This window comes from Wickerhamomyces anomalus, assembly GCF_001661255.1.
Source record: "Wickerhamomyces anomalus NRRL Y-366-8 unplaced genomic scaffold WICANscaffold_5, whole genome shotgun sequence".
NCBI classification, from domain to species: domain Eukaryota; kingdom Fungi; phylum Ascomycota; class Saccharomycetes; order Phaffomycetales; family Wickerhamomycetaceae; genus Hansenula; species Hansenula anomala.
The window spans coordinates 601,255-628,848 of record NW_017567114.1 but is presented as its reverse complement, the minus strand read 5'-3'; the positions used below and the strand labels follow the sequence as shown (position 1 = coordinate 628,848).

The 27,594-nt window shown below is 34.0% G+C and overlaps 7 protein-coding genes across 7 annotated transcripts; 4 read left to right on the top strand and 3 right to left on the bottom strand.

The window, feature by feature from the left end:
* Positions 1 to 403: 403 nt before the first annotated feature.
* Positions 404 to 8,303, bottom strand: UTP20 (Utp20p). The gene is made up of 2 exons (XM_019182788.1): positions 1,360 to 8,303; positions 404 to 1,296 (listed from the first exon to the last, which is right to left on the bottom strand). The coding sequence occupies exons 1-2, from the start codon at positions 8,203 to 8,205 to the stop codon at positions 778 to 780; spliced, it is 7,365 nt and encodes a 2,454-aa protein (XP_019037328.1). The 5' UTR covers positions 8,206 to 8,303; the 3' UTR covers positions 404 to 777.
* A 305-nt stretch (positions 8,304 to 8,608) lies between these two features.
* Positions 8,609 to 9,679, top strand: RMD1 (Rmd1p; the record flags this gene model as incomplete). The annotated part of the gene is made up of 1 exon (XM_019180967.1): positions 8,609 to 9,679. A coding segment is annotated over one exon (1,071 nt), but the record flags the coding sequence as incomplete, so codon positions are not given.
* Positions 9,680 to 9,880: 201 nt separating this feature from the next.
* HTA2 (histone H2A) lies at positions 9,881 to 10,279 on the bottom strand (the record flags this gene model as incomplete). Its single annotated transcript, XM_019182106.1, has 1 exon — positions 9,881 to 10,279. The coding sequence occupies one exon, from the start codon at positions 10,277 to 10,279 to the stop codon at positions 9,881 to 9,883; it is 399 nt and encodes a 132-aa protein (XP_019037326.1).
* A 539-nt stretch (positions 10,280 to 10,818) lies between these two features.
* Positions 10,819 to 11,217, top strand: HTB2 (histone H2B; the record flags this gene model as incomplete). The annotated part of the gene is made up of 1 exon (XM_019182222.1): positions 10,819 to 11,217. One exon carries the CDS (start codon positions 10,819 to 10,821, stop codon positions 11,215 to 11,217), a length of 399 nt encoding a protein of 132 aa, XP_019037325.1.
* A 1,130-nt stretch (positions 11,218 to 12,347) lies between these two features.
* WICANDRAFT_45542 (uncharacterized protein) lies at positions 12,348 to 14,330 on the bottom strand. Its single transcript, XM_019182588.1, has one exon. It carries the CDS (start codon positions 13,887 to 13,889, stop codon positions 12,783 to 12,785), a length of 1,107 nt encoding a protein of 368 aa, XP_019037324.1. The 5' UTR covers positions 13,890 to 14,330; the 3' UTR covers positions 12,348 to 12,782.
* Positions 14,331 to 21,498: 7,168 nt separating this feature from the next.
* Positions 21,499 to 23,598, top strand: WICANDRAFT_70083 (uncharacterized protein; the record flags this gene model as incomplete). The annotated part of the gene is made up of 6 exons (XM_019184192.1): positions 21,499 to 21,609; positions 21,678 to 22,001; positions 22,130 to 22,252; positions 22,307 to 22,449; positions 22,910 to 23,001; positions 23,033 to 23,598. 6 exons carry the CDS (start codon positions 21,499 to 21,501, stop codon positions 23,188 to 23,190), a joined length of 951 nt encoding a protein of 316 aa, XP_019037323.1. The 3' UTR covers positions 23,191 to 23,598.
* A 360-nt stretch (positions 23,599 to 23,958) lies between these two features.
* On the top strand, positions 23,959 to 24,440 carry WICANDRAFT_106506 (uncharacterized protein; the record flags this gene model as incomplete). Its single annotated transcript, XM_019180476.1, has 1 exon — positions 23,959 to 24,440. One exon carries the CDS (start codon positions 23,959 to 23,961, stop codon positions 24,328 to 24,330), a length of 372 nt encoding a protein of 123 aa, XP_019037322.1. The 3' UTR covers positions 24,331 to 24,440.
* Positions 24,441 to 27,594: the final 3,154 nt, after the last annotated feature.

The following is a 27,594-nucleotide window of genomic DNA, read 5'->3' as shown; positions in this document are numbered from 1 at the left end:
AAGATTTAAAGAAAAGAATACTAGAAGTAGAAGATAATAACAAAGTGGCTACATTGGCAATTGAAAGAACTAAAATAGCAGTCAACAGATTGAGGCTAGAATATGCAGTTCTATTGGAAAGATTAGAAAAGAAAGCTGTTATACCTGATGGTGACAATTTGTCAGATTCATCAAGCGTGAGTTTCACAAAAAGATATATCTTCCAACTTTTTACTGACTTTGAATAGGAAATTGAAATAAGTGAAAAGAAAAGTAATGGTAAGAGAAAGAAGGGTGTTTTGGGAGGTGGTGCTGTAAGAGATCCAGATATGCCAAAGAGACCTTTGAATCCATATTTAGTGTAAGTTTGAGGAATTTTGAAACTTTAAAAGAACATTGGAGACTAACGATAATTTCAAATTAGCTTTTGTGAGTTGGAGAAGGAGAAATTCAAAAAGGAAGCTGAAGCTGAAGGTAAACAAATAGATTTATCGAAAACTTTGGGTGAAGCTTGGAAACAACTAAGTGAAGAAGATAGAAAACCATATTATGACATCTATAACGAAGATAAAGAAAGATATTCAAAAGAAATGGCAATATATGAAGCAAACAAACCGAAAAAGGCAAAAGCAGTAAAGGTGGGTGCTTCAAATGATGATAAACAAGAGAAAGTTGAAAACTCGGAACCTTAAATACAATGATCTATACTATCAATTGATTTAAATGGCTACGAAGTTTATTTTTTTCTGTAATGCAATAATTTTTAATTTACAAAATATTCACCTTTTCTTCTAATTCTCAGTTTCTTCTTTGTGTTTTCTTTTTTGTGTGATAATAACCATTTTCATCCTTTTCGTGCTTTCTCTTAACTCTAGATCTTTCATGTTTTTTAATCTTTCTTCTGGCAACAGCTTCTGGTGCTGTGATGGCTAGTCTTGCTCTTTTGGTTCTTCTTTCTTGACGTCTCTCTAAAACAGATTGGCGAACATTTGAATATGCCTGAGTATAATCAGTAACACCAACTTTATCTTCAATCATTTTCAAACATTCCAAGGCCAGAGTTTGTAACTCTTGTTTTTGAACATCGTCAGTATCAAACTCTGTCAAATTGAATAGTGGAGAAATCAAATTCTCAGTAACTTCTTTTAGTCTATCAGCTTTCATTAATTGAATCATTAAAGCCAGCAGTTGAACACATGACTTCTTAGAGACGAAACTCAAGCGATCTGATCTGATAATTCCACCCACTTTGTTAATCAACCAACTATCCATTTTTTGATCAGCCTTGGAAACAACATCTGCTTCTTCTTCCTCTTCCTCTTCCTCTTCCTCTTCCGATTCATCCTGTTGATTTTTGACAAGACCTTTGTTGAAAACAACATCAGTTTTCTCCCAATAAATAACACAATGAGTTAAATTCTTCACAACTTGTGAGCCAAGTGCTTCATCAACAGACGGAGCACGCAATTGATGGACTAACCTGTACGCAACATTTTGAATATCATCGGAGCTTAATAAAGAGGACTTTTTCATTAAAACTCCAACCAACCTACTGGATGCCAGTCTAATCCAAGAGTGTGGGAAAAGCAAACAATTGATGATATTACTCACCATATCTTTTTCAAATACATTAATGTCCTTTTCCACCACAAGTGACAAGCATGAAAGCGAGCTGTAAACAAGTTCCCATTTCACAGTTTCAACAGAATTAGCTTCAGAACTCTCCAAAATTGATTTGATCGAAGCAATAACAGCATCATCCAATTCATTACCAAAAAGTGAATTAACCTTGAGTTTGATTCTATAAAGTTGTAAAGAGCATCTGAGTAATGAAGAGTTTTGAGAATTTAACCAACCCAAGATGTACTTCTCATAGGGTTCAGTCCCCATTTTCTCAAATATTGAAGAAATCAAAGCAATTGACATTTCCCTAGTTTTGGTTGAAGTTTCTGAAATCAAGACCTTTGCTAATGCAACGAAAAATGACGATGAGAGAGCCTCTAGAAGTTCACGTCCAGATTTCTGTAGAATTAAATGAATCAATTCCATGACTGACTGTTTACCAGTCTCTGCTGGGTAGCTCAAATTGTTCACCAAAAATTTGAATTGTTTCTCAAGTCTACCTTTACCTTGGTCATACTCCATGATAAATTGGAAATAGATGCTTCGAGACATGTCCCTTCTCTCCTTAGAATGACTTGTAACCATAACTTCTCTAATTTTGTCCATAGTGTCATAAACCTCTGGAATCATAACATGCTTTGCAACCAAAGCTTTTAAAAAGTTGAAAGCCATACCTTGTCTACTTTGCTCTTGAAGATCCGGTTGAATTCTCACCAGCAAGTATCCTAAAGAACTTTCCTTCAAAGAAAGATCCTCTCTGTGACGAATGATGTTGGAGAGATATTTGTAACAAGCTTGACAAAGTTCAGATTCTGTTGAAGGGTAGTTTTTGATTATTGATAGACATCTTCTTGCACATGATTTGAAAATATCAGATTCTGTTTCAAATGGCACATCCATAATCAATCCCAAAACTCTCAGCGTGCTTACAATAACACCTTCATTATCTGACTTCAGTGCATCCTCAAAAAAAGGTAAGAATCCAGCCAAACTTTCAGCATTGACAAAAGTATCATTCTTACTCAATGTAGTTCTGAGTAAATCCAATGAAAGTTTTTGGAAAGTATCAATAAACAATGAATTTTCAGTTTCAACTTTTAAAGGTTTAGATTCTAACTGCACTAAGAAATGACCTTCATCCTTATTCGAGGCTTTTGCTGGTGCCTTATAAGATCCATCATAAACTTTTTTGGATTCTGAAAACAGCTCGTAACAAAGGACCAGCATAGAATGTGAGCTCAACTCAGAGTTTTTATAAGTTCCCAATGAAATTCTTCTAATCAACTCATCTAGTTTATTTTGAACTTTAAAAGTTATTCTTTCACGTAGCAAAAGCTTGATTGGGTTCACTATAGTATTAAAACGTGACAAACTAACAACCCTTGATAAAATTTCAGCAATGTCAAAACTTTTGTTGAACTTGATTTCTTTCATAGTAGTTCTATAGTTGTCGGCTTCCTTTTCTTGACCAGTTGAGCCAAACATATTTTCCATCACAATCTCCATTAAAATTTCTGATGATTCATCAAGATCGCCATGATCAAGATTCATTGACGCTAGAATAGAGTGAACTGTAAATCCTAAAACATGGATTTGAGAACCTCTTGAAAGTGCGGTCTTAAGCTCATTTATGATGAACTTGACATATCTAGCACCCAATATAGAAGCAGCTTTTCCGATATGTTTTCTAGTTGCATCCCTAGTTTCATCTGACTTAGCACGCATAACTTGACAAACATTTGTAAGAACACCCGGTAGCACAGCCACAATTCTTTCATGAGACAAACATAAAACCAAACAAGATAAAGCTTCAATCAATGGAGTTCTCAAAACAATTGTTTCGTCATTTCTTTTATTCAAGATCTTTGATAGTGGCCCTATTAGTTCAGTTTCAATAAGGTTGTCTAGTGAGGCTTCTTCTTTCGGTAATCCCGATAGTATGCTTTCATCATCACTTTCTCTCTTTTCTAAAATAACATTCATCAAAGCTTTTGAGACAGTAACAATCAAGCTAACAGAATCTCTCAAATGATCACTTTCATCTTTCAATCCGCTAAGATATCTTCTGAAAATTGCTTGATACTGTTTGAAAGTAACATACTTCATCAAACTCTCAATAGTGGAAACAGTTTCATTTGAGATATTTCTTAATTTTTCATCTTCATAAAATGCATAACGTTCAATCATTGGTAGCAAATAATGAGATATATTAGAGCTTGATAATTTATTTGCAAATTCACCAAGCCTTTTAATAGCTCTTTGACGTCTATGAAGTTGAATGTGCCCAACATTGATGAAAAAATTAGCTTCCTCATCATTATTAAATAAAAGAACCTGTAGATCTTTGAAGCCGTCAAAATATTCAGAGTTATTGACAATGTGAGATAGCAATGAAACAAATTCAAAATGAACATTCTCATCTTTTGCTCTAAGACCCGTTCTTAAATTTGGTAACAACAAATCTTTCAATAACAAATTAAATGTAGCGTCTCTTTCTTTTTTTTCAACTGTGAAAATATCAATGAAGCGTCTTAGTGAATAGCTTGAATTTGATCTCACTGATAAATCTTCATCTTTGACAGCATATAGCATCAAGTTCAAAATAGGGGTCCACTCAAGAGAAGATAGTTCGAGGTAACCAGCATCATTGATCTTTTTATAAGCAGCCAATCTTCTATCATAGTCATATTCATTCAATCTTTTGTTGGAATACGAACTCAAGTCTGCAATCAAGGAAGTTACATGTTGCAATTGCTCAAACTTCTCACCAATCTTAACAAACAAATCAACTAAATGAACACGTTGCTCTTTCTCTGTGAAAATTTTTAAAAATTTGGAACAAACTTTGAAAAGGTTCACAATATCTTCAAATTCACCATCAAATTCATCAACTAAAGCTTGTAAAATTCTCAAAATTTGGTGTCTAATGTCTTTCGGTAAGTTGACAGAAGGCTTCTCTAACAATTTTGTAGAAAAATCAACCAATTCTTGTCTCTTGTTTTGATCTTGAACATGCTTGTTCTCCACAAGGGCCAATAACAAACCAATTGCTTTTGTGTACAGTTTTTGATCAGAAATGCGGCTTAAAATTGATGGAATGTTTTCAAAAGCACTTTCAGAAACGATGGAAAATAATTTTTGAAATTTTCTCTTTTGTGGCACAGAGCTTATAATATTTACAGCAAAATCAAGAACTTTTTCCAAAACCTCACCTTTAGCATTTGTGTTCCCTAAAAGCGACAAAACTTTGATTGCAGGTTCATTTTGATTGATAAGCAATAACTCATGGTAATTTGGATGCTCAGACCAGCAAATCATCAGTCTCAACAAAGATGATGGTTGTTGAAGATTCTCACCTTCAAAGTGAACAAAACGAGGAGCCAATACTTTTTCATAAATAGATTCGATATAATCATCCCAGTTAAAATCATTTGCCAAATTGAATAAAAGCAGTAAACTCTTCATTCCTGATTGTCTAGTGTTTCTTGCTGATGCTGCCAATTGTTGATCTTGCGAGTCATCTATAACCTTTTGAGCCAACATCAGAGAGTTAATTAAAGGAGTAATCACATTTGAAGTATTTGCGACGAATTTTTCTCCTAAGGACGACAATATATCGAACAACAGATTTGAGAACCCTTGTGCTCTTTTCAAAGATGAGATTGTAACTTCACTTAATGCTTTTTCGTCCACTTCAATTAGCTCATTGCCACCGTAAACTTTCTCTGACAAATAACCTAAAAACAAATCAACATACTTTGGTTGGATATTTGGAAGTGTATTGATAGCAGAAAACTTCAACCCTCTCTTTGTTCCGTTGGTGACTGTAATTTGTGCTCTAGCATAAAGAATTCTTAAAATCAAAGGAAAAACACGGTCTAAATCACTCTCTTCCAATACTGAGGAATCACCTCTTGAAAATATATTTGAAACCTCATCCCTAAACAAAGAATCATCAAGTAAGTTGTTCAAGTTGTCCTTATACTTGTTAATTTGTTCAAACTTGAAATTTAAAAGACAACTCAACGCAATTTTTCTGACAGCTGGAGTCTTACTGGACAATAACCTCAAGAATAATTCATACAATTCATCAGCTCTTGGTGAATCTTTGAGCCTTTTGAATAAACTGAAAAGTTCAAGAACAGCATTACCATCTTGTCTGTTTAAATTCATTTTACCAAATTCCAAATCTTCTTCTCCTTCATCTTCCTCATTATCTTGATCATCTTCAATTTGATCATTAAGAACAATGGATGCCAAGTATGCAGCGTTTTTCTCAGCTAATTGAGGAATTTTCTTCAACACCTTAACAGCATGGGCAGCTGCAATTTCTGGGTATTTCAAAGCAGGATATTGTTGTTCAACCAACTCCATTAAAGAAGTTTGCGAATTGGTGTACTTATTGATGGAAGTAGTCAAATGGCCAATGATGGAGACTAGTCTCGTCTCTATTGAGCTCCATTGTTGAGCAAAATCAAGATCTTCAACCTCATCTAAAGTATTTGAAATGGAATCTTTATCAAGTTTTGGTCTGTTCAAATATCTAACCACTAACTCCCAAACTAACTCCGGTGATTTTTGATAAGTATTTGGCAACACTTCAAAAACAGCCTCCCATGATGGGGCGAATTTCACTGTCAATAGACCAAATAGGAAACGGAAGTAAACTTTGTTTTTGAATTCATTTGTTTTGGTATTTTTGAAATACGCGGCCAAGTTTCTAGTTCTTATGGCAATATCACGAGCAGTATCAAGCACAAGTGGAATTTGTTCAATAATTAAACATTGATTTGCCAAATTTGATAATTCTTCATCAAGAGTTTGTGATAAAGCATTGATGAGTTCCAGGGAGTTGGCTCTTATCTCATGGTCTGGTAGTGCAAGATTGTGAGTGAGCAGGTCAATTAGTTCGAAAACTGTATTTGAATCAAGACTTTTAATTGATGAAACAAGAAACTTTGAAGCATTCTTGATAAACTCTTTGTTGGTAACTAACTTTGAGAAATTATCAAGTATCAACTCATGAACCTCATTGGCATCTTCCAAAGCAAATAAACCAATCAATTTTGATAAAACAGTTTGCTTGAATGTTGACAGCTCAACTGACTGATCAATTTTGGTGAAAAGTTCAGATACAAATGATTTATTGTAAAACGAAGAATGTGAAATCAATGATAATCTCCAAAATATTTCAAATAAAGAGACGTCACCAACGTTTAAATTCAATAAATCTTCTTTCAAATTTTCAGCAACATTCAGTGGTACTATAAGCGCAATTTTTTCATCGTCATTGGTTTCTCCTAGCAACTCTTTCTCTTCAAGATCTTCCAAAAAATATGCAATCTGTTGAACATTTGATTTCCAGTGTTTATTGATGAATTCTTGAATGTAAGGGACTGAAAATTTAATTGCTCTTTGTTTTGATAAATTAAATATTTGCATAATGAATGGTAGAAATAAGTTATCCAAAGTGATCATTGAACGAAGCAAAAAGCTGTGTAATTTGGTTAATTCTTTGATTTCTGAATTACGGAAAAAAATTGCAATCAGGTATGTTAACAAACATTTAGAATCGTTATTCATTTCTTTTGGAGGGAATTTCTCAAATGTTGATTCAATGCAAGAAGAAATGGATTCCCAATTTGGAACTTTTTTACCAGAATCAGCAAAGATCAAAGTGGTCAAAATTCTTAAATGATATTGTAAATATGAGCCATCAGCATCAAGTTTGTTGGTACTTTCTTTTAAAACAATCTCATACAAAGTCTCAACAGCTTCCTGAGAACCATAGGAAATAACACTCAAAAGAACATCACCAACGACAACAGAAGAAGCATCTGAATCAACGTTTGCAAGTAATGTACGAATGATCAAAGATGACTTGGAGTGTATAGAACCTTTTGTAGATTTCATTGATTCACTGAATAATATTATAGCGGCTCTTTTGTATTGAAGATCAAAAATATGCTCAAAGACAAAAGTTGCAACCTTAGCCAGTTCTTCTTGTGATGTCTTTCTAACCAAAAATGCTAAAGCCTCAGCTGAAAATCTTGATATGTGATCTTTTGATTTCAAAAGTGGATCCAATGATTGGAAAGTGGGTATTAGGTCTTGAGACAAGTATCTTGATAAATATTTGAAAATATATGCAAGAGAATTGAATTCCCATTCTAGAGTGTTTGAATCATTTTGATCTAGTGCCAACGAAGTGATCAATTTCAACGATTCATCATAAAATTCCATGAAATCAGGACCTAGATCATGACAAAATTGGGTCAAAAGTTCTAATAATGGTTGTAAAGACAAATGATCATGTTTTGAAATGTGGGTTTTCAACTCTTCAAAAAGTTTTGATTTGTAGTGCAAGATTTGAGGAAGACTTTGACAAAATGGAGCGACGTTCTCAACAAAGTCTGTAAATACAGCTGATCTATTAATCTCACTCCAACGCTCATAAGAAGATATAAAATGTGAAGTTTCAGCGTCATCAAAAGCTTTTCTATTGAGCTTTTTTGAAGGTTCAATCTTTATGGCGTCTACTCTCTCCCGAAAGGACGAGAACGCATACCTTTTAGACGACTTTGTAGTCTTGATCTTTGGCATGTTTCTAAGGTTTGAACCAGTATGAGCTTCTGATGATCAGTTGTTGTTCAATATCTTTTTTTGTACCAGGTTTAAAACAATAATACGTATAAAGATAATAATTTTTTTTTCCATCTCATCTGAGAGGGTAACCAGATGTTTCGCGAATTTTTTCTACCGCGAATTTTTTCGTTAATTTTGACACCATTAAAGAATTTCGAAAATGCTACCTTTAAATTACATAGGGATTGCGAGGAGGTATCCAAGTTGAACCGAAAATTAATGGTACTTTGAATGAACCATGTCATCCAGTAACCCAGAGACAGCACGTCTTCTTCCCCAGAAGTCTAATGAAGACGCCAGCAGCAGCAAATCAGCACCAAAGCCTAAATCTTCCACTAGATCTACTGTTCCAGAGAATAAGCTAGGTCCTCAAAGATCATCACGTACAACTCAAAAGCTCAAGTTGCTACCTGAGGAGCCGATAACTGATACTGTTGATGGCTCAAGAGATGTTTATTCACAGGTTAATAGAATCACGGACACACCTGCTAGAAGAGATGCGGAAAGATTGGGTAAGAATCAAAGGTCTCTATTACCAAGAGTCACAGCATATTGCACAGCTAGTAGTTATAAGATGAAGGATCTCATAAGGTGGTTGAAAGATAATAAGCGTACATTTGAGTCTCATCCCAAGTTATTTGATGAATGTCTGTATACACCATTTGTATATAAAGATTGGAGAGGTGATAAAAGAATGGATAAAGATTTGATAAGACTAGATGATGAAGGTGGTGAAATCACAATCGATGATAGACATACAGATGTGTTTATATTTGAGTATGGTGTTGTTGTTCTTTGGGGTTTTACATTAAGAGAAGAACAAGCATTTTTGAATGATTTAGAGAAATTTGAGAATGAAAAATTAGCTCAAGAGGATATCCAAATTGAAGAATTCAACTATTATATCACCAAGAGTTACCAACCTAGGATCTATAATGATTTCATTACTCTAAGAGACGGTTCAAATTATATGCTTAAACTTTCTATTTCCCATGCTATCTCACAATCTGTCAAGATTTCACTTTTTGAAGAATTGGTTGATAATACGATTGAGGATACACAAGATATTCCTCAACAAATTGCGTTAGCTGGTAAAGTTGAAATGAATAAAGATGAAATCATGAAGAGTATTGGAGAATTGTTTATTTTGAGAATAAACATCAATCTTCATGGATCAGTTTTAGATTCACCAGAGATTATGTGGGCAGAGCCTCATCTCGAACCTATTTATCAAGCTACAAGAGGGTACTTGGAAATCAATCAAAGAGTTGCATTATTGAATCAAAGACTTGAAGTCATTTCTGATCTTTTACAAATGCTTAAAGAGCAATTGGGTCATTCAAACGAAGAATATTTGGAATTTATTGTTATCATTTTGGTTGGTGTTGAAGTGTTGGTATCAGTTATCAACATTGTTGTTGACATAATAGCTGATGTGAAGTGATGGTGTATAATGACTAATGGTATAAAAGGAAATTACTGTAAACTACAAATGTATTCTTGTAACATTGTTTTCTTAAAACTAAACTTCCAAAATCATAAAATTAGTATCCACCTAAACTAACAAAATAAAACCCATAATGTACAGAATATAACCCATTTCAATGAATTAAATTATAATTTACAAAGCAACTTATAATTCTTGAGAAGCTTTAGTAGCTTTAGCTGATTTTTTTGGTAATAAGTTTTGGTGAATGTTTGGTAAAACACCACCTTGAGCAATGGTAACATGACCCAATAATTTGTTTAATTCTTCATCATTTCTGATAGCTAATTGTAAATGTCTTGGGATGATACGGGTTTTTTTGTTATCTCTAGCAGCGTTACCAGCTAATTCTAAGATTTCAGCAGCTAAATATTCTAAGACAGCAGTTAAGTAAACTGGAGCACCTGAACCAACACGTTGAGCGTAGTTACCTTTTCTTAATAAACGGTGAACTCTACCGACTGGGAAAGTTAAACCAGCTTTAGCTGATCTTGATTGAGAAGCTTTTTCAGAAGAACCGGCTTTACCACCTTTACCACCAGACATTGTTATATGATATTATTTGATTTAAAATTGAATTGTTGTTAGAAAACAGAAGAAAAGAGAAGATGGTAAACATATTGGATGGAGATGAGGGAAGAGGTGGCTTTATATACAGATGCGTTCGCAAGTGATATATGTTTTGGATTGTTTACCTTTTGCTCGTGGCGGTCCCAGTTCTACGCCCCTGCCGCGTGTAAATCGTGGCACTGCTCCTTGCGGTGCTGTGTTTTACACAGGGCCCACGCGTAAATCGCTGCACCGCTCCTTCGCGAGGTGTGGCCCGCCCGATCCTTAACTATGGGCCGCCCACAAACCCAGTGCCCATATTTACACGCAGCCAACGCGTAACATCCAGCACGACGCCCTCTTTGTTTACTTTTCGCAGGACACGTAAACAAGTGCCAAATTGTGTTTATTCCCAGCATTATTATTTAAACACCACCATTTCCTACAACTTTGCCAATCAAGCCCTTAATCGATTCTTCTTTTCTTTCTTTTCCTCTTCCTCACTTACTTTATTATCAATCTATTAATCATTCACAATGGCCCCAAAAGCTGAAAAGAAACCTGCCTCAAAAGCTCCAGCTGAAAAAAAACCAGCTGCTAAAAAAACTTCATCTTCAACTGATGCTCCAAAAAAGAGAACAAAAGCTAGAAAAGAAACTTATGCTTCATACATCTACAAAGTTTTAAAACAAACACATCCAGATACCGGTATCTCACAAAAAGCTATGTCAATCATGAACTCTTTTGTTAACGATATCTTTGAAAGAATTGCTACTGAAGCTTCAAAATTGGCTGCTTACAACAAAAAATCAACCATCTCTGCTAGAGAAATCCAAACTGCTGTTAGATTGATCTTACCAGGTGAATTAGCTAAACATGCTGTTTCAGAAGGTACCAGAGCTGTTACCAAATATTCTTCATCAACTTCTGCTTAATTTGATTGAAGCAACAATTTGTATGTGTGTATTAGGGTTTTAGTTTTATTTCTGTTGGTTTAGGTAAATTTTGTATATTAGGAATTAATTTACGGTTCGAGTTTATTTGATAATTTATTAAATTGTTTTGTAGTGGATTAAATCCAGAAGTTATTGTGTGTTTACTTCATCTTTTTGGCACTTAATGAATGATCATAAGAAATTTCATAAAAGTCAAATAAGAACTTGGAACATCTGGTGCAATGTCGACTTATGGCTGCAGTGCTTTGATACATCAGTTGTATGGAATTGAATTACAAGTCTGGGAGATCCAATACGTCGTTGAAGATTCATATCAAGCTTGTCGCTAATAAAAAATAGCTTCTTAATCAGGGCGTATAATATAATTCATAATATTGTCTAATGCTGAAATCGGACTACACTACTAGCAGCTAATATCGAAAAACATTATAGAATTAATAATATTTAATTATTTAAGTTATATGATGAATATATTGGTCTTTTATTGTTGTTACTTCGAATTTCAAATATGCAGATTTAATAATTATTCAAAATTTGGTTAATAATAATTAGAATTGAACATAATTAAATAATGCAATCATTAATATCATTAGCAAATATTAGTCATTTTAATTACCTGCTTTTATTCTCTTAATTTTTAAATTAGTCATAGACTGAGTCTCCAGTGACTAACTAGTGTTTTTATAATTTTAGCATTTAATAATAATAATATAACTACACATATTTAAATACTAGCTGTACAATAAAAAAACAAAAAAAAAATTGATAACATTATTAATGATTATAGCACCTGCTTTGTAGTGAAAACTCGTTTGAACATCCTATTCATCAATATGAATTGTGTAACAAGTATTGATTGAGTACAGCGCAATAGCTTTTAATATTATGAGTGTCTCCGCTTAAACCCGAGTCGCAGTCCAAGGGCCAATACTTTGACTTTCAAGTTTCCATTGAACACCATTTGATAAGCTTTATATACTAGTTAAGCTTTCAGGCTACTGCCTTCAGACTATGTTGAAAGAAAGGAACAATTAAGCCTAACTAAAAGCTCTGGCCCATGTCTTTTTACGAGCTCCTAATCACTTCCCTATTAATACTGTTTTTGTGTCCTGTTTTTGTGTCAAAAAAAACATGTACTTGGATCTAAAAATTCTGACATGCGGTTGTAAATCAAGGGGAAACACTCCAAACGTTTCAAATACTATAAGGGTTTTAAGCAATTTTTTTTTGAGATGAATAAGGTGAACCAACAATCTTGACTCTCCAGTGAACTATATTATTTAGACAAATATATGCAAAGAACTCCAACTTTTGGATACTTAGCTCTTGTAAATACAGGGTGTTCTGTTCCACTCTAGGACAATATAAGCTACCCAAATTTTCTACATTTGAAGCAAGATATTCAAATAAATAAATAATCTTTGATTAGGGAAAAGGTTGTGTTAAACATATGTGAGACGGCTTGAAAAAGAAGAAGCTGTCTTCTTGTATCACGAGAAAGAAAACTAAAACACTTTATGAAAAGTTTTTTGTGGCTGTAATGTTTAACCACCATAGACACCACTGAAAACAGTTTTGATTTGGCTGATATCATAACCAGCATGCAAACATAGTTGCAACATGATTCTAGCTTTTTGAGGGTTCAAATATCCAGATGAAATGTATTGTGACCGTGAACCAGTGTTTGGAACTGAACCATCCATAGTTCTTCTTGATCTAACAACTGGAATATTATACTTTTCAATCATTTCTTGTAGAACAGGATAACCTGTTGACGTCCAACCACCGGCACCGGTACCTGCTAAAATGATACCTTTAGCACCTCTTTCCTCAACAACAAAACGCACCAATTCGGGATCTAAACCTTGATGAGAGTACAGAATGGCAACTTCTGGAATATCTGAAGCATCTGTGACATTTGAAATATCAAAATAGTGATAACCAATTGGTCTGACTGGTGGGTAAAAGAATTCAACATCATTGTTCAAGAAGGTACCCAAAAACCCTTGTTCCACAGCTTTAAAAGTATCCAAGGTATTTGCATTTGTTTTAGTTGCCCAGAAAGCCGAACTGATACGATCATTAAATGGAATTAGAGCTCCACGTCCCTTTGCTTCTTCGGAACCTGCAATACTGACAGCTTGATATAAATTCATTGACCCATCTGCAGAAAGTGCGGTTGCAGGCCTCATTGCACCAACAATACAAACTGGTTTCTCTGATTTAATAGTTAAATCTAAGAAAAATGCTGTTTCTTCTAAAGTATCAGTACCATGTGTGACAACAGCACCATCAATTTCATCACTATCCAATGATTCAGAAATGTTATGATGAAGAGGAATTAGATGTGTATAATTAACAGAAGGTGAACCAACATTGGAAACTTGGATGTATTCAATATTTGCAGCATTTGCTAAATCAGGAATTGAATCAACTAAATCTGCAACAGTGAGACCCAACGAGTAGCCAGCAGTTTGTGAACCTGAAGTACCTCTTGATGCAATCGTACCACCTGTACCAAAGATTTTAACTGTTGGTAAACTAGCATTTTTTAAAGCAGAGGTATCTTCTCTTTTTGAAAAAGGTGCAGCTTGAGATGAAGTGATTAATGAAAGCAAAATTGAAGCTAATATAGGTTTGGAAAAAAGCATTATGATGGTTGACTAATTAAACAAGTTGAACTGCAAGGAAATAATGGGTATTGGCCTGATTAAATACTTGGAGCATATTGTAAATCATGAATTACCTAGAAAGGTTTCTCAATCAAATTAAAAAGCAGATAACGCACTGGCTCCCACCTTAGGAGTCAGGACTTCTTTATATCTTCCAATTTAGTACCAATGTACCAATGTACCAATCCAGTATCCTCCCAAGCTAATCTATAATCAACTGCATGTAGTGGTCTCTTGAGTCTTGGCCGATACCATGTAAACTTTCTCGAGCTGACTAAATATTCAAGCTGCAATATACTTCTTATCAGCAGCGGGATCCACTTCGATTTACGATCCCTTGAATAGTACTCAACGTGGATTCACAAGTCATTGTAATCTAACCAATACACATCCTTTTTCAAAGCATCACAGACAATGAACAATGACAATACTCGCTTAACCCCAATCTAGCCAGTAAATGTTTTTCAAATCCCTGAATCTAACCTGAATTTTCATATGTATAGAGATTCTTCAGATGCCCAGCTTTAACAGCTAAACGTTTAGATATCAACAGGTTACAACCAATCATATCGATCAGCCCAAAAAAGGTAGCTCTTATTTCTTGATTCCGTACATCGAAATTATCCCTAGCGAAGAATGAGATGCTCCACGGTGAAAACTGATTGATAGCAGTTTTATTTTATTTGAGCTTTTATTGTCTCGAAATATTTTTTTTTCAGGGTTTTCGAGTCTCGACTCTCATATTAATGGAACACCAGCTAAAAGGTTTCACATGTAAAAAATTGTGGGTCAATAGAGGTCTACGATTCCATAAGAGCAAATGGAAAAGAAACGAATATGGCTAAAGACTACAGTCAATCCAAAATCCAGTAGCTGATTTTAATTAAATTGTACCCACTTAAGGCAGCGTGATTGAAATGCTAGAAAATCATGTTGGAGTGTCATCTAATACAGCGAAAGACCTGTCTTCTGAGTGACGGAAAAGGCTTCAATTTACCCAATTTACACAAAATTAATCTTCCCGGCTCTGACTAGAATTAATATCAGGACTCTTAAAGTCGAAGCTCGAAAGTGTCACCGTTTCGTTTCAACTGCTTGTACGTTTTTTAGAGCCTGCGTTTTACACCAGGTATGCCATGAGCTCAACACACTTTTGTTGTCCCTAACCCGTAACAACGAGCCCCATTCAAGGAAAAGTCAGTTAGATTCCAAATATTTAAGTATTATGTGAGTTCTTCGTGAATAACATAGTTTTCCAAGTATATAAGTGAAACAGCCTAAACAATACTGCCATTTAGGCCCAAGATGTAATTTTCTAAGAAAAAAACCCTTACAAAGCGTGTGATCCACTGCATGAAAAGTCTTAGAGTATAAGCAGTCCATCTATAAGAGAAAGCATTTACTTTTTTTTACGTTATATGGAACTACCAATTACTGGCCAAATATTTTAATAGTTCTTGTATTAAATATTGGTCATACTTTGACCGCTTAAGACCGAAAAAAACTGACACAAAAACACACAAAGAAAAAACTGTACACAAAAACGAAAGGCTAAAGCCCCTTTCTTTATCTAACATCCACAAAAAGGAAGAAGACAGACAGACACAAAAGCCAAGCATGAAATTAATATTTAATGAATGAATTTCCCTCTTTCAGTCACTTCCTTCTTTAATTTCAGGGTTGCCTCTGGAATATTGTTAGGATTTCTTCAACTTGTTTAGGAACCAAACAAAAAGGTGATTTATAAGTGTTTTGCTATAGCTGGTAAATATCATCAAGTCCCCTCCATAACAAGTTCAAATTACAGATCAAGGTTCATCAGACACAAAGTTATTATTTATATTCACATCAATGGGTTTTTCATTATCCCTAATCAGGTTTTAATATTCCATTCACAACAATTTACACCAATTTGATGCTCCTGTTTTCTTGATTTACCATCAACGGCTGCACATTTGAAGAGGTTGTTGAGTTGAGCCTCTATAAAAATCTCATCATATTCAGCCTACTGATTAACAAATGCATTTTCATCTCATTTGGCAGATTGGGTAAGAAAATTATTAGAGTTTTAATCGGTAAAACCAGCTATTCGGTCAGAACAAGCTACAAATATTTACAAACAGTGGCCTCAGATCCAGGAGGTACTTCATCAACGTTCGATCATCAAACTAAGTTCACCATTGTCATTGAAGCTTGAGCATCACTTCCAGATGAAAACAATGATATCATCAGTTCAAAGACTCTGCTCAACAGCACAAGATCAAGGACGGTATAAAATCAATCGTTAGAGAGATCTAATGTTAGTGAAAGCTATTCGAATCTATATCAAACACAACCATGAATAACAATGAAATTTCACAGTCAATTATCAAATAATTAGGTGTTGAGAAAGTTAAGGGATAGCTTTTATAAGACACTCGAAACGAAAACCACACACATATCGAAGAGCAAATAGTCAATACAAACGGCAAAAGTTGAATGATCAAAGATAGAGGATCTAATGCTTTCAAGGAACTATAATTACTCGAACAGAGAAATTATTTACAAAACATAGCTCATATATTTTATAAAACATGCGTAAACCTTAATTAAAATAAACTAAAGCTCCAATATGAGCTTACTGATGGCGATCAACAAACAATAAATATGTATAATAACACTTGAAAAACCGAGTGAATACATTGTGTCGCCTGCAATACAATATGACATTTCAATAAAACCTAAACTCACTAGTTCCAAAAATAAAAATCATTCCAAATGAAACTCACAGCACCAAGAGTGAAACGAACATACAACTTCAGAAAGAAACCCACAGATATAGTCTGGTTGCTCTCTCATATAAATATAATCTCTATTAAACCATGCCAAATGGTACTATATGCACCCAAAGAGGGACAAAATGCTTGAGATTCAACAGTTCAGTTAAAAGACTTAGAAAATCCGACAAATAAGTAAGCACTTCAACAACTCGATGATTTCGCTACTGCGCTGAACCTTGCACACAAAGGTGTACAGGAAGCAGTTCATCAATGGCTAAATTATTAGGCAGCGTTAAAGCAGCGTAAGATTCAGCAAAGTTGTGAAGTCTGCACTCATGTTTAAAACTCACTTCCCAGCTAGAATGACTGCATACCTAACTGGTCTGGATAACTTGGATGCGCGAATTGGCCCCTTTGGAAGTACCTTCAAGTGGTTGACCATCCTTTTTCCATTTCAACGGAGTTTTAATGTCTACAGTAACTCGTATTTATTCGAGTTACGGCTATCGCTTGGGAAACTTAATCCAACCTCACCTGAGAAACAACCTACGTAACAGTTGTTAGTGTTACAACTTGAGGAACCGTTTTGCCACAGATATAACTGGAGAAACAGATTGCCTCAGATATTACTGGAGAAACAAGTTGTCCAAGATATAACTGAAGAAACATATAACTGAAGAAACCAAAGCCCTAGGTGATAGCTGCGGGAACCAGTTACTCGAGCGATTGCAGTCAACAACACAAATGTTTGAGCTTTGGGCTAAATTACAAATAGTAAAAGCTTGAGCCCTTAGGCAAGTTGCGCCTCTTAAAATGCATTTCTTGTCATATAAACGGCTCTACAGCTTTTTCCAGCTCGAACATAACTTGTACTCGCAAGTAATGTCAGTATAGTCCAAGCATCCCCAAAGGTTTGCCGTGATTTGCAAACTTCTGCCATAAGAGAATCCTCTCGCGTATAATGGTTGGCCTTTGGCCATAAACAGTACTGTTTTATGAAATTCGATCATTTCTATTAAATTAAGGTTGTATGCTTCAGTGGCTTGTATATCTCATAAAATCACCCCGTTTTCGAGTCCTACATCAATCTAACAGCTACTCGAGCCAGCAGTTACGGTAAGACTACCGCACTGTTGCTTGGGCTATCACTCAAGTTACCTCGTATATGTCTCGTATTTGCTCCGTGTATGTGTCGTATATATGTGTTCGGTATCGACAGTGATCAATTTATCTCCCAAGCCACAGGTCTCTCTAGTGATAACGCACGTATATCAGGTTGTCCCCCCTATAGCCCTAGGAACGAAACAACTTTTTAGCCTGAAATCTTCAGGCCACCTTTAGAAGCGGAAAATCCAACTACTGTCTAAACTTAAGTGCTTATCTTCCTTGTGAGGCATTTTTTACTGTAAGCTCATACCTCAAGGAAACAATACAGTCAGTGGATGCGTTTGTTCACCCTCAGTGGAAAGTATAAAGCAGTTCAATGTATTTTGGCGATCTGCATTGAGTTTCAACTTTCTCATACTATCTCCGTCTTCGCAATGAATATATACGATGTGTTTCTTCAGCTATAACTCTGGAAATACGGTTTCTTGAGTTATTTCTGTGGCAATCTGTCCCTTGGGTTATATCCGGGGCAAGATGGTTTCTCAAGTAATATCTGTGACAATAAGTTTCTCAAGTAATATCTGTGACAATAGGTTGCTCGAGTTGTAACACTAACAACTGTTTCGTTGGTTATTTCCCTGGTGAGCATGCATAGAGTTTCGTAAACGATAGCCGCATTGAAATAATTTGGCCGGGAGTTCAGTTATTCTGGAGCCATCGATACTCAAATGATTCTTTGCGAATGCCCTTTGGGCAAGCTAAATTGTCAAACTCTTGGATCTGCCTATTTAACTCGGCAAATATTGACATCCTCCGGACTGCCGTCCTTCATTTTGCATTCGACTAGCGTTTTTTCGTTGATATTGTGGATAGATACTTCTCAGTAGGTCTTTTCATTGATGATTGACCTATTGTTGGGGTTGATCTGATCTTTATTGGCTTTCTATTTAGTATTTCGAGTTGTTTTCCCCAGTCGTATTGACTTTTCATGAAGCTGGTGCAACTTTTGATAGCTTTGGCCGTTTTGTAGTACACTTTGTATTATATTATTCGTAATTATCTGTTTTCGTTTATGCTTTATAGTGTTTGTTTCTCAACCGCTTCAAATTCCACATTAAAAGCTTTGAATCTCTTTTGATCCTAGCTTCCTTCTAAATAGGGTGAAAAATTTAATAATCTGTAGCATTGCTTTCATTTGTTTCTTATTTTTCCCTTAAATTTACGCTTTAAGATAGTGATTTTTTGAATTGTACTGTTGTTTTGTGATTTAGCGAAAGTTCTCATTGTTTGAGGCTCATCGAGTATTAGGGCGTGTTCTGGGACCGCAAGTTCTGGGAACTTTTTTCAAAAACCTAGAACTTGCGAAATTGGAAGTTCTAGGTTTTTGCTCAGATTGGAAAAAAAAATGACAAAACTGGACACTGTCAAACAACGAAAAACTACTTTTGGCTGAAAGTCAACTATATAGTAAATGGATATCTAAATAATACATATGCCAATTTTTAGGTGCTACTGTCTAACAAAGTTTGTAGTTATCGCCAGAACTTTTGAAAAGTTCTAGGTTTTCCTAACAAAATTCACCACGAATGCGATCTGGGACCTTGCGGTTGTAACTTTTGTCACAAAAAAGTGTCGGTTTCGAGATTATCTAGGTTTCTTGCCGCTTTAGGTAAAAACTTTTGGGAACTTTTTTCAGAACTTTTGGTCCCAGAACACGCCCTTAGTTTACACTTGAATTTGAGTTGATTTAGAGAATTTTGCGTTTTATTTTCACTTCCTGTGAGCTTTGGGATTTTTCTTTATTTATTGGCGAACTTCGGTCTTTGGCTTTTATTTCTGACTTTGTTTCAGCTTCTCTATGCTTGATCTGCTCTTTTAGTGATGGATTAACACTTCCTATTGTTCTATTTGGGTCTTGAGGTTGTAACTTGATGTATTTTTTATTTGCATACTGTATTTATGTGAAGTTTTCGTTGGCTGTTGAGCTTTCTGCAGTTCAACATCAGTGATTTTTCTTGTTTCGTCATAAAAAATTTGTTTGTCTTCACTCTGTTAAATTGATTGAAGTCCTGCTTGAAATATAGCATAAAAATGCCTTGGTGGGTTTCGCCAGATCATGTTCACTCTTCTCCTCCAAATTGGCCATCATTGTGCTTTGCATATTGAATCCTGATTTGTTATATTAAAAAAATTGGGTGATGAGTGTGTGAGTTCTGATGAAAAGCTTCTGTGGATTTTCTTCGAATTCTCTGATCTAGTCCTTATTCAATTTTTACTCGCAATTACAACTCCCTCTTTCGCTTTCTTTTCTTGTAATTTGACAGTATTAGGATGCACCTATTTTGTTTGAGAAACCGGCTATCAAAATGAACCCCCAAATTATTCAGAGTAATGGATTAGATCAATCACATAGGCTGGTAAAACCTTGGTAGAAATTTTCAATGTAGCCTCCATCAAGTGGAGCTCATCATTTGCTTTAAGTGATCCCCAAACTTTTCACAAATCAATTCGATGTCATTGAAGCAGCCCCATGATAATGAATTTATGATTGAATCATTTAAAACAATAAGCAAAATTATATTCTGTATGCTATAGCTATTATTCTGGTGTCAGTTTGAGATAAGTTTGATTTCAAGAAGTTATATAAATACCACAGGAGATCCCAGTAGAACTAAATTACACGATACACATAATAACCATTCATAGGGCATCAGATTTACAGCTTCACAGCCATTGATTACCATCATTAGACCTTAGTAGTATTCCCACTATAACTTTATCTGACATTCTGGGTCAAAAAACAATGTGAAGGAATTTATTCCATCAAGGTGAGTACAAATAGGTTGCTCCGACAGCTTGTTTACAAAAAAAAATATGAAATGGTTTTTTTAGCCTCACCACAAAGAGAACAAGCCATGAGAAATTCACTTGGGCGCTTGGCATGGGGAATAATAATAAGTCTCAAAATGATTTATTCATTCATTTTTAATATATGCCGGACTACACCTTTTTTGAGGCGCCTCATATCTTCGGTATAAGCCTTGAACAAAAAATATACAAGCGATATAATAAGTACTTGTAAGTTTCAAAGCTTAAGTATGCGCCAATAGAAATGAAAAAAAAAACTATCAAGATACACTCGTATGATCAACTGCTGACCCATTCGAATTTGTAAGCGTTCATGGCAATGTGATATTTACGTTTTGGTGCAAGAGCTGATCTGCCAAATTCACCGGGAAACTTCATGAGATGGCCACTGTTTGTTGTGATGTGAAAATCCAACTAAGTGCAGATTACGTGTCAGTAATCTAATAGCCAATTAGACTTGTCACAGACTTGAGTCGATCCACCTGATCTACAATTAGCACCATTATATATGGTGGAATTTCCTCATATAATCCATCCTCATAATATTCTTGTATAGTATTCATATTTGATATAACAATCTCACTTATTACCTTTATTAGTAATACTAGAACTACTAGTACTTCATCTGCTGCAAACAAGAATGGTAGCGCCTCGGGTGCTCACCAAACTTCAAACACTGGAATCAACCAACTAAACAAAACAATTAGTAATGAACACGTCGTTAATGAACCACAAGTGAAAAAACGTTGAGCATCAAAACACCTATCAACAAAATTCAAATGGTTAAACTGGTCATAATCAACAACAAACTGTTTCCAATGAAAGAAGTATTAATTCTTCAAGTGATGATTCTGATGACCACTTTGGTGAAAAACAATGCTGATACTGAACCAGAATCTGAATCTGAACGATCCAAAGAATCTGAAGATGAAAACACTAATGCTGAAAACATCAACAGAAACAAAGTCACTCAAAATGAATCTGAAAAAATTTTATCACTATAGTTACTATGATAATTATTTATTTGAACCAGATATTGATGACTTCACTGAAGCATTCCCAAGAAACAGAAGACAAAAGGGAAATGAGTGATAGTAATGGATCAAACAACCAACAAAGATTATGGAAGAAACCAACCAATAGAGTCAACAAAGGTCAAGGTTATAAATCTAAATCTACCACCAGTAATTCGTTACTTGAAACGAATTTCACAACCTTGGATGAAGCTGAATACATCAGATACTATAGGCAAAACCACAAGAACTCAAACGCCAAAATTCTATCAAACATCTTGAAAGAAATGAACCAAGAAATTGGAGAATTGAAACCTGACTCTGACTACTTGAAATGGTTCCACGTCATTCAAACAAAAATGGCTCAATACAGATTTAGTTGATACAAATTAAATGATGATTTACCAACTTTACAAATTGGAAACAACACAATCTACCACATCCTAACACATCCTAACACCACTCAACTTAGCTCAAGTTGAATCAACCATCTCAATCTTCAACGCATAACATGTGTGCATTCAAACATCACAATTCCAAAATTAACAATGGAATGAAATTTGACTTCAGTATGCTTGAAAAGCTAACAACAATTGTGAAAAGTCATGGTGGATAAATGAAAAAACATCATTAGTAATAATGCTTTTAGAATTTACTAGTTTTAGATTTGAAAGATATCAATCATTACAAAAAGATGTGTAAAACTAATTTCAAGTACAACAAACCATTACTGCCAATATTATCAACTAAAGATGCTATTATCTATGACTCAAAGATAAGAAATGATTTGAAGTTAGGAAAGAAAAGATGCTAGAAAAACTATATTTGCATTTGAATCAATCGGTGCCACAACACCAACAAAGCAAACAACTAGAGATGAAAAGTTGCAATCACACAATCATCTATGTATTTTTATCAAACCATAATGATAACAACATTGGTTACAAAGTCTCAAAGTGTTTGACTTAACGGACTTCAAAGTTAAGTATGTTGCAAGATTCAAAGAAATGAAAGATCATCAGTTGGCACAACTAATGATTGCTGAGTTACTGTTATCAAAACCACAAGTCACAAGTAATGGTGAAGAAAACTCCATCTTTAATCAAATCATCATCATTCATCATTATCATATCAACCTCTTCAACAACAATCATCAATTCATACAAAATCTTCTTTATCAAATGAACAACAAGTTTCTACTGCAAGGCTTCCATCAAACTCAAAACAATGCTAAACAATCACAAATTTCCAGTCAAGATGTATCGACATCGAGCATAAATGGTGAGTTACAAGATCCAGAGAATAAAAGACGTTTGACTTCAGATGAAGATATGAAAAATAAAGGTAGTCATAAAAAAGAAGAAAGAAGTTTAAGAAGAAGTTGATAAACAAATTAAAAGTAAATCAACTGAAAATGAAGAAGGAAAAATCAATGTTGGTAGAGTTACTAGACCAAAACTCAAGTTGAGTGAAACAGCCAAAGAAGATGAAATGAGAGAAACTACTGAAACTGATGACAAAGAAGAGAAATAACTTCATTTACTTATTGGAACTATTGCAAGTTGGTGCATTAGAAGAAAACAGTGACATTAAACCTTCAGATGCAATCCACAAGCCAAAATGAAAAAAAATTCCGATTCTGCTATAAAGGAAATATTGAATGATGAAGGACAAAAAAGTTCATTGAAAAACCAACAAATTCTGTCATAAACTTTGAAGTTATTGAAAGTCCAACTCATGAATGTTGATGAATTAGAACTGTGTACTGCAAGTGAGAGTACAATTGCATTGATTGTCATTACACAAGAACTGGAACTCATACTTTTGTCATTGTTTTATCACGTTGAAAAGAATTTACATATCCAGTTACTATTCTGTTGGCTTACTACAACATTGAATTATGTTATTGTTACGGATTATTGAAGACTGCATATTAATCCCCCTCAATATGAAACGTTAGATTTCCAGCTCTATGCTAGTCGAAAACTTGATTAGAAGAAGAAGAAGGATATGAGATCGTCATGTTGTTATTGTCTACATATTGTTATTGTCTACTGAGACTTAAGAATCCATTGGATCCTGATCATTCAAATTAATCTTCATTGAACTTTGAGAGAAAGTGTTGAAAATAGTGAACCTCAGTATGGAGACTTCATTGGAGATGGTAATGGACATGATACTGGTTATGACTATTGCAGAACCCAACAGGTAAATGATATATCAACTAGTCGATAGACAAAGATATGAAGAAGTGAAGATATCGAAGATATCTACCAAGTTTACCACTTTACCCTTAAGAAGATGCATATGAAGTTATTGTCGTTTGATTACAACTATTTGTTTACAACTCATACCAAGCTTACAATTTACCCAAGTTTGATTCCATCTATTGATGCATTTTTAAATCTTCAAGATTATGATCTATTGTCTATTATACTTGTTCTTGATTTGACTATATGTGAAGATATTTGCCATCATGTTGAAAGATTTGCTATGAACTTTACAGATATAGAAGCTATTAACTTACAAGTTACATTGGTTAATACATTACTTGACAAATCATTCTATTCTACTGCTTGGAAACTTCCATTACATGCTATTGCTTTTATACAAATGTTGAAAACTGCTCATTTGCTTACACCTCAGACTATAAAGACAATTGAAGATCTCTGAGATATATGAAGCCACTAGAAACTCTTAAAGATAATGCAGAGAATGTTAATTATTGAAAATCATTTACTTTCACCTCATTGCTTAGTTGAAACTTATTGCATATCTGCTGCAAATGTTGATTCTGAAATTACATTCTTTACCAAATATATATTACCGGTTCATAACTATTCTCAAATTTTGATTGAGTTAACATTAAATCCAACTTGTTTATCATCTATTTGTTATCTATTATCAAAAGATATTCACTACATCAAAAGATATTCACTGATATTCACTATATCAAAAGACATTGTTACACTCAATTTGTTTGTTAGTTCAGCCTGGTGTGCTGATGAAAGGTGAATATTAAGTCAAGATATTATCTGATTGAAAGTTCCTTACAAGATTTCGTTTTTGTTTATTGGAAAAATTTGGACAAAGGATTTATTTGAAATTTGAATTGGTATTGTTTATTACCTACTTCTTATCACATTGTTTACTTTTGAAGGTGAAGTTTTATATACTCATCTGGACATATGATTGAATTAAATTACATCATTTAAGCCATTGAAGAACTCAAAACTTACAAATGCTATAATTGGTATGCTATTTTGTCAATTATTTGAAGATAGTTCTTATGGTGAATGTTGAAGACTCATTGTGAATTATGGTACATTCAATGATATGTGACTTTACTACTGGCAAATGAAAGGAAAGAGGTATGAGATTGATAGATTGATAGAATTACTTTCTGACTCTATTACTTACAAATGGAGATTGATATAACCTGACTCTACTACTCGCAAATGAAAGAAAAGAGGTATGAGATTGATAGAACTGTATTATGGTTATCTATTGTGCTATATTCACATCCATAGTTGATGGTTATAATCTTGTCTAATTATAGATGATCATCGTTGAAGATTTACTATTGAAGAATCCATTAGGTGCCATTAGGTGTTGAAAACTTGATTTTTACCTTGCTAATTTCTTGCCATCATCTTCAAAGACAACATGGAATGAGAACTGAACACCCACCATAGTTCAACAAATCATTGTTTATCTTCATTACATCATACACTGAGCATTCATTATGCTATACTTTCACAGAATATGCTATACTTCTACAAAATATTCATTCTTGACTATATGTTCTTTGAGAATAATGAGTCGATGCTTGTTGCTAAATCAATTATGTGCTGAACTCATTACTACTACTATTACTCCTGTGTTGAGTTATGTTCAGCTTGAATGCTATTGCATATAAACTTTTGCTAAAAAAGTTGTTATCCTTACATGAGAATTGTAAGATGAGTTGATGAAAGTGTTATCCTTACAGAAGACATTATCCTGTAAGATGAGTTGATAAAATGCTATCCTCACAGAAATGTGAGATGAGTTGTTGAAAATTGTTATCCTTGCAGAAGAAATCAGCCTGTAAGATGAGTTGTTGAACATTATTATCCTTGCAGAAATGTAAGATGAGTTGTTGAAAATTGTTATCCTTGCAGAAGAAATCAGCCTGTAAGATGAGTTGTTGAACATTATTATCCTTGCAGAAATGTAAGATGAGTTGTTAAAGAATTGTTATCCTTACAAAAATGTAAGATGAGTTGTTGAAAAATTGTTATCCTTACAGAAAAGTGAGATGAGTTGTTAGTATTGTTATCCTTACAAAAGAGTAAGATGAGTTGTTAAAATTTTATTATCCTTACAAAAGAGTAAGATGAGTGATTTATCCTATTAGCAATTCTAATAGAAGAACAACGATTTATCCCATTAGATTATACTAATGGAAGAACAACGAATCATCCTATTAGATTATCCTAATGGAAGAACAACGACCTATCCTATTAGATTATCCTAATAGAAGAACAACGAATTATCCTATTAGATCATCCTAATAGAAGAACAACGATTTATCCTATTAGATTATACTAATGGAAGAACAACGAATTACCCTATTAGATCATCCTAATAGAAGAACAACGATTTATCCTATTAGATTATACTAATGGAAGAACAACGAATTACCCTATTAGATATTTATACTAATGGAAGAACAACGATATTATCCTATTAGATGAAATGTCCTAATAGATGAACAATGAATTAAATATCCTGTTAGATGAACAATCCTAACAGATGAGAAACTACAATTATCGGCCTATTAGATGAAATATCCTAATAGAAGAACAATTAATTAATATCCTGTTAGATGAACAATCCTAACAGATGAGAAACTACAATTAAGAAAATTAATTATCCTATTAGATGCTTATCCTAATAGATGAAATCATAAATTATACTGAAATGATAAATGATTATAATATTAATTATCCTTGAACTTACCATTCAAGATGAGCAACTATAACAATTAGTTGTGACTTAACAGAAATCAAGAGTTGAGTTTTTTAGTGGGTAAATTTGTTGAACTTGAAACAATTCAATTTGAAATGAAGATTAGAAGAGTCCCACACTGTTTGATAAATGGTTAATCATTCGTGCATAAAGCATTTTTCTCAACACTGTTAAGTTAATAAATTTAAGTGAGATTATACAATAAGAAAAGAGGAATGATGTTTGTTGTGATGTGAAAATCCAACTAAGTGCAGATTACGTGTCAGTAATCTAATAGCCAATTAGACTTGTCACAGACTTGAGTCGATCCACCTGATCTACAATTAGCACCATTATATATGGTGGAATTTCCTCATATAATCCATCCTCATAATATTCTTGTATAGTATTCATATTTGATATAACAATCTCACTTATTACCTTTATTAGTAATACTAGAACTACTAGTACTTCATCTGCTGCAAACAAGAAGCCACAAATACCAGTTTTTAAATCTATTCAAAAAGTACGAAAATTATAGAGAGTCAAGACTATCACTTTGAATCACCAGGAATTTGTATTCCGAGTAAGTAATTTACAAATAAATTATAAATGAATTTGGGTTTACTTTTTTTTTTATTTGATCATGTATTTGATGAACTTGGATGAGGAATGCAATTACGCATGAACCGCGTGGATTGTAAGCTTCTCGCTATGTTGAAATTCAGGCTTCCTTATAATATCCTTCCCAGCCAACTAAGAAACCTATTCTCTGCCACGGAACATATCAATAAATGCTTGACATGACTATAATATATAATTTAATTTTTCAATTGCCGGAACTGCTAGTACTCAATTGCCGGAACTGCTAGTACTGGGAATCATTGCATTATAATAAAAAAAACTTTTTCCAACTCTTATACTATTTTTAACTTCTATTACCAG

Excerpts from the sequence above, each read along its gene's own strand:
- UTP20 (XM_019182788.1), bottom strand. The coding sequence starts at position 8,205 with ATGCCAAAGATCAAGACTACAAAGTCGTCTAAAAGGTATGCGTTCTCG. Across the intron at positions 1,297-1,359 it reads TTTATTGGGAGAAAACTGAT|GAAGAGGAAGAAGAAGCAGA; the intron begins GTTGTTTTCAAC and ends GAAGAGGAAGAG.
- WICANDRAFT_45542 (XM_019182588.1), bottom strand. The coding sequence starts at position 13,889 with ATGCTTTTTTCCAAACCTATATTAGCTTCAATTTTGCTTTCATTAATC.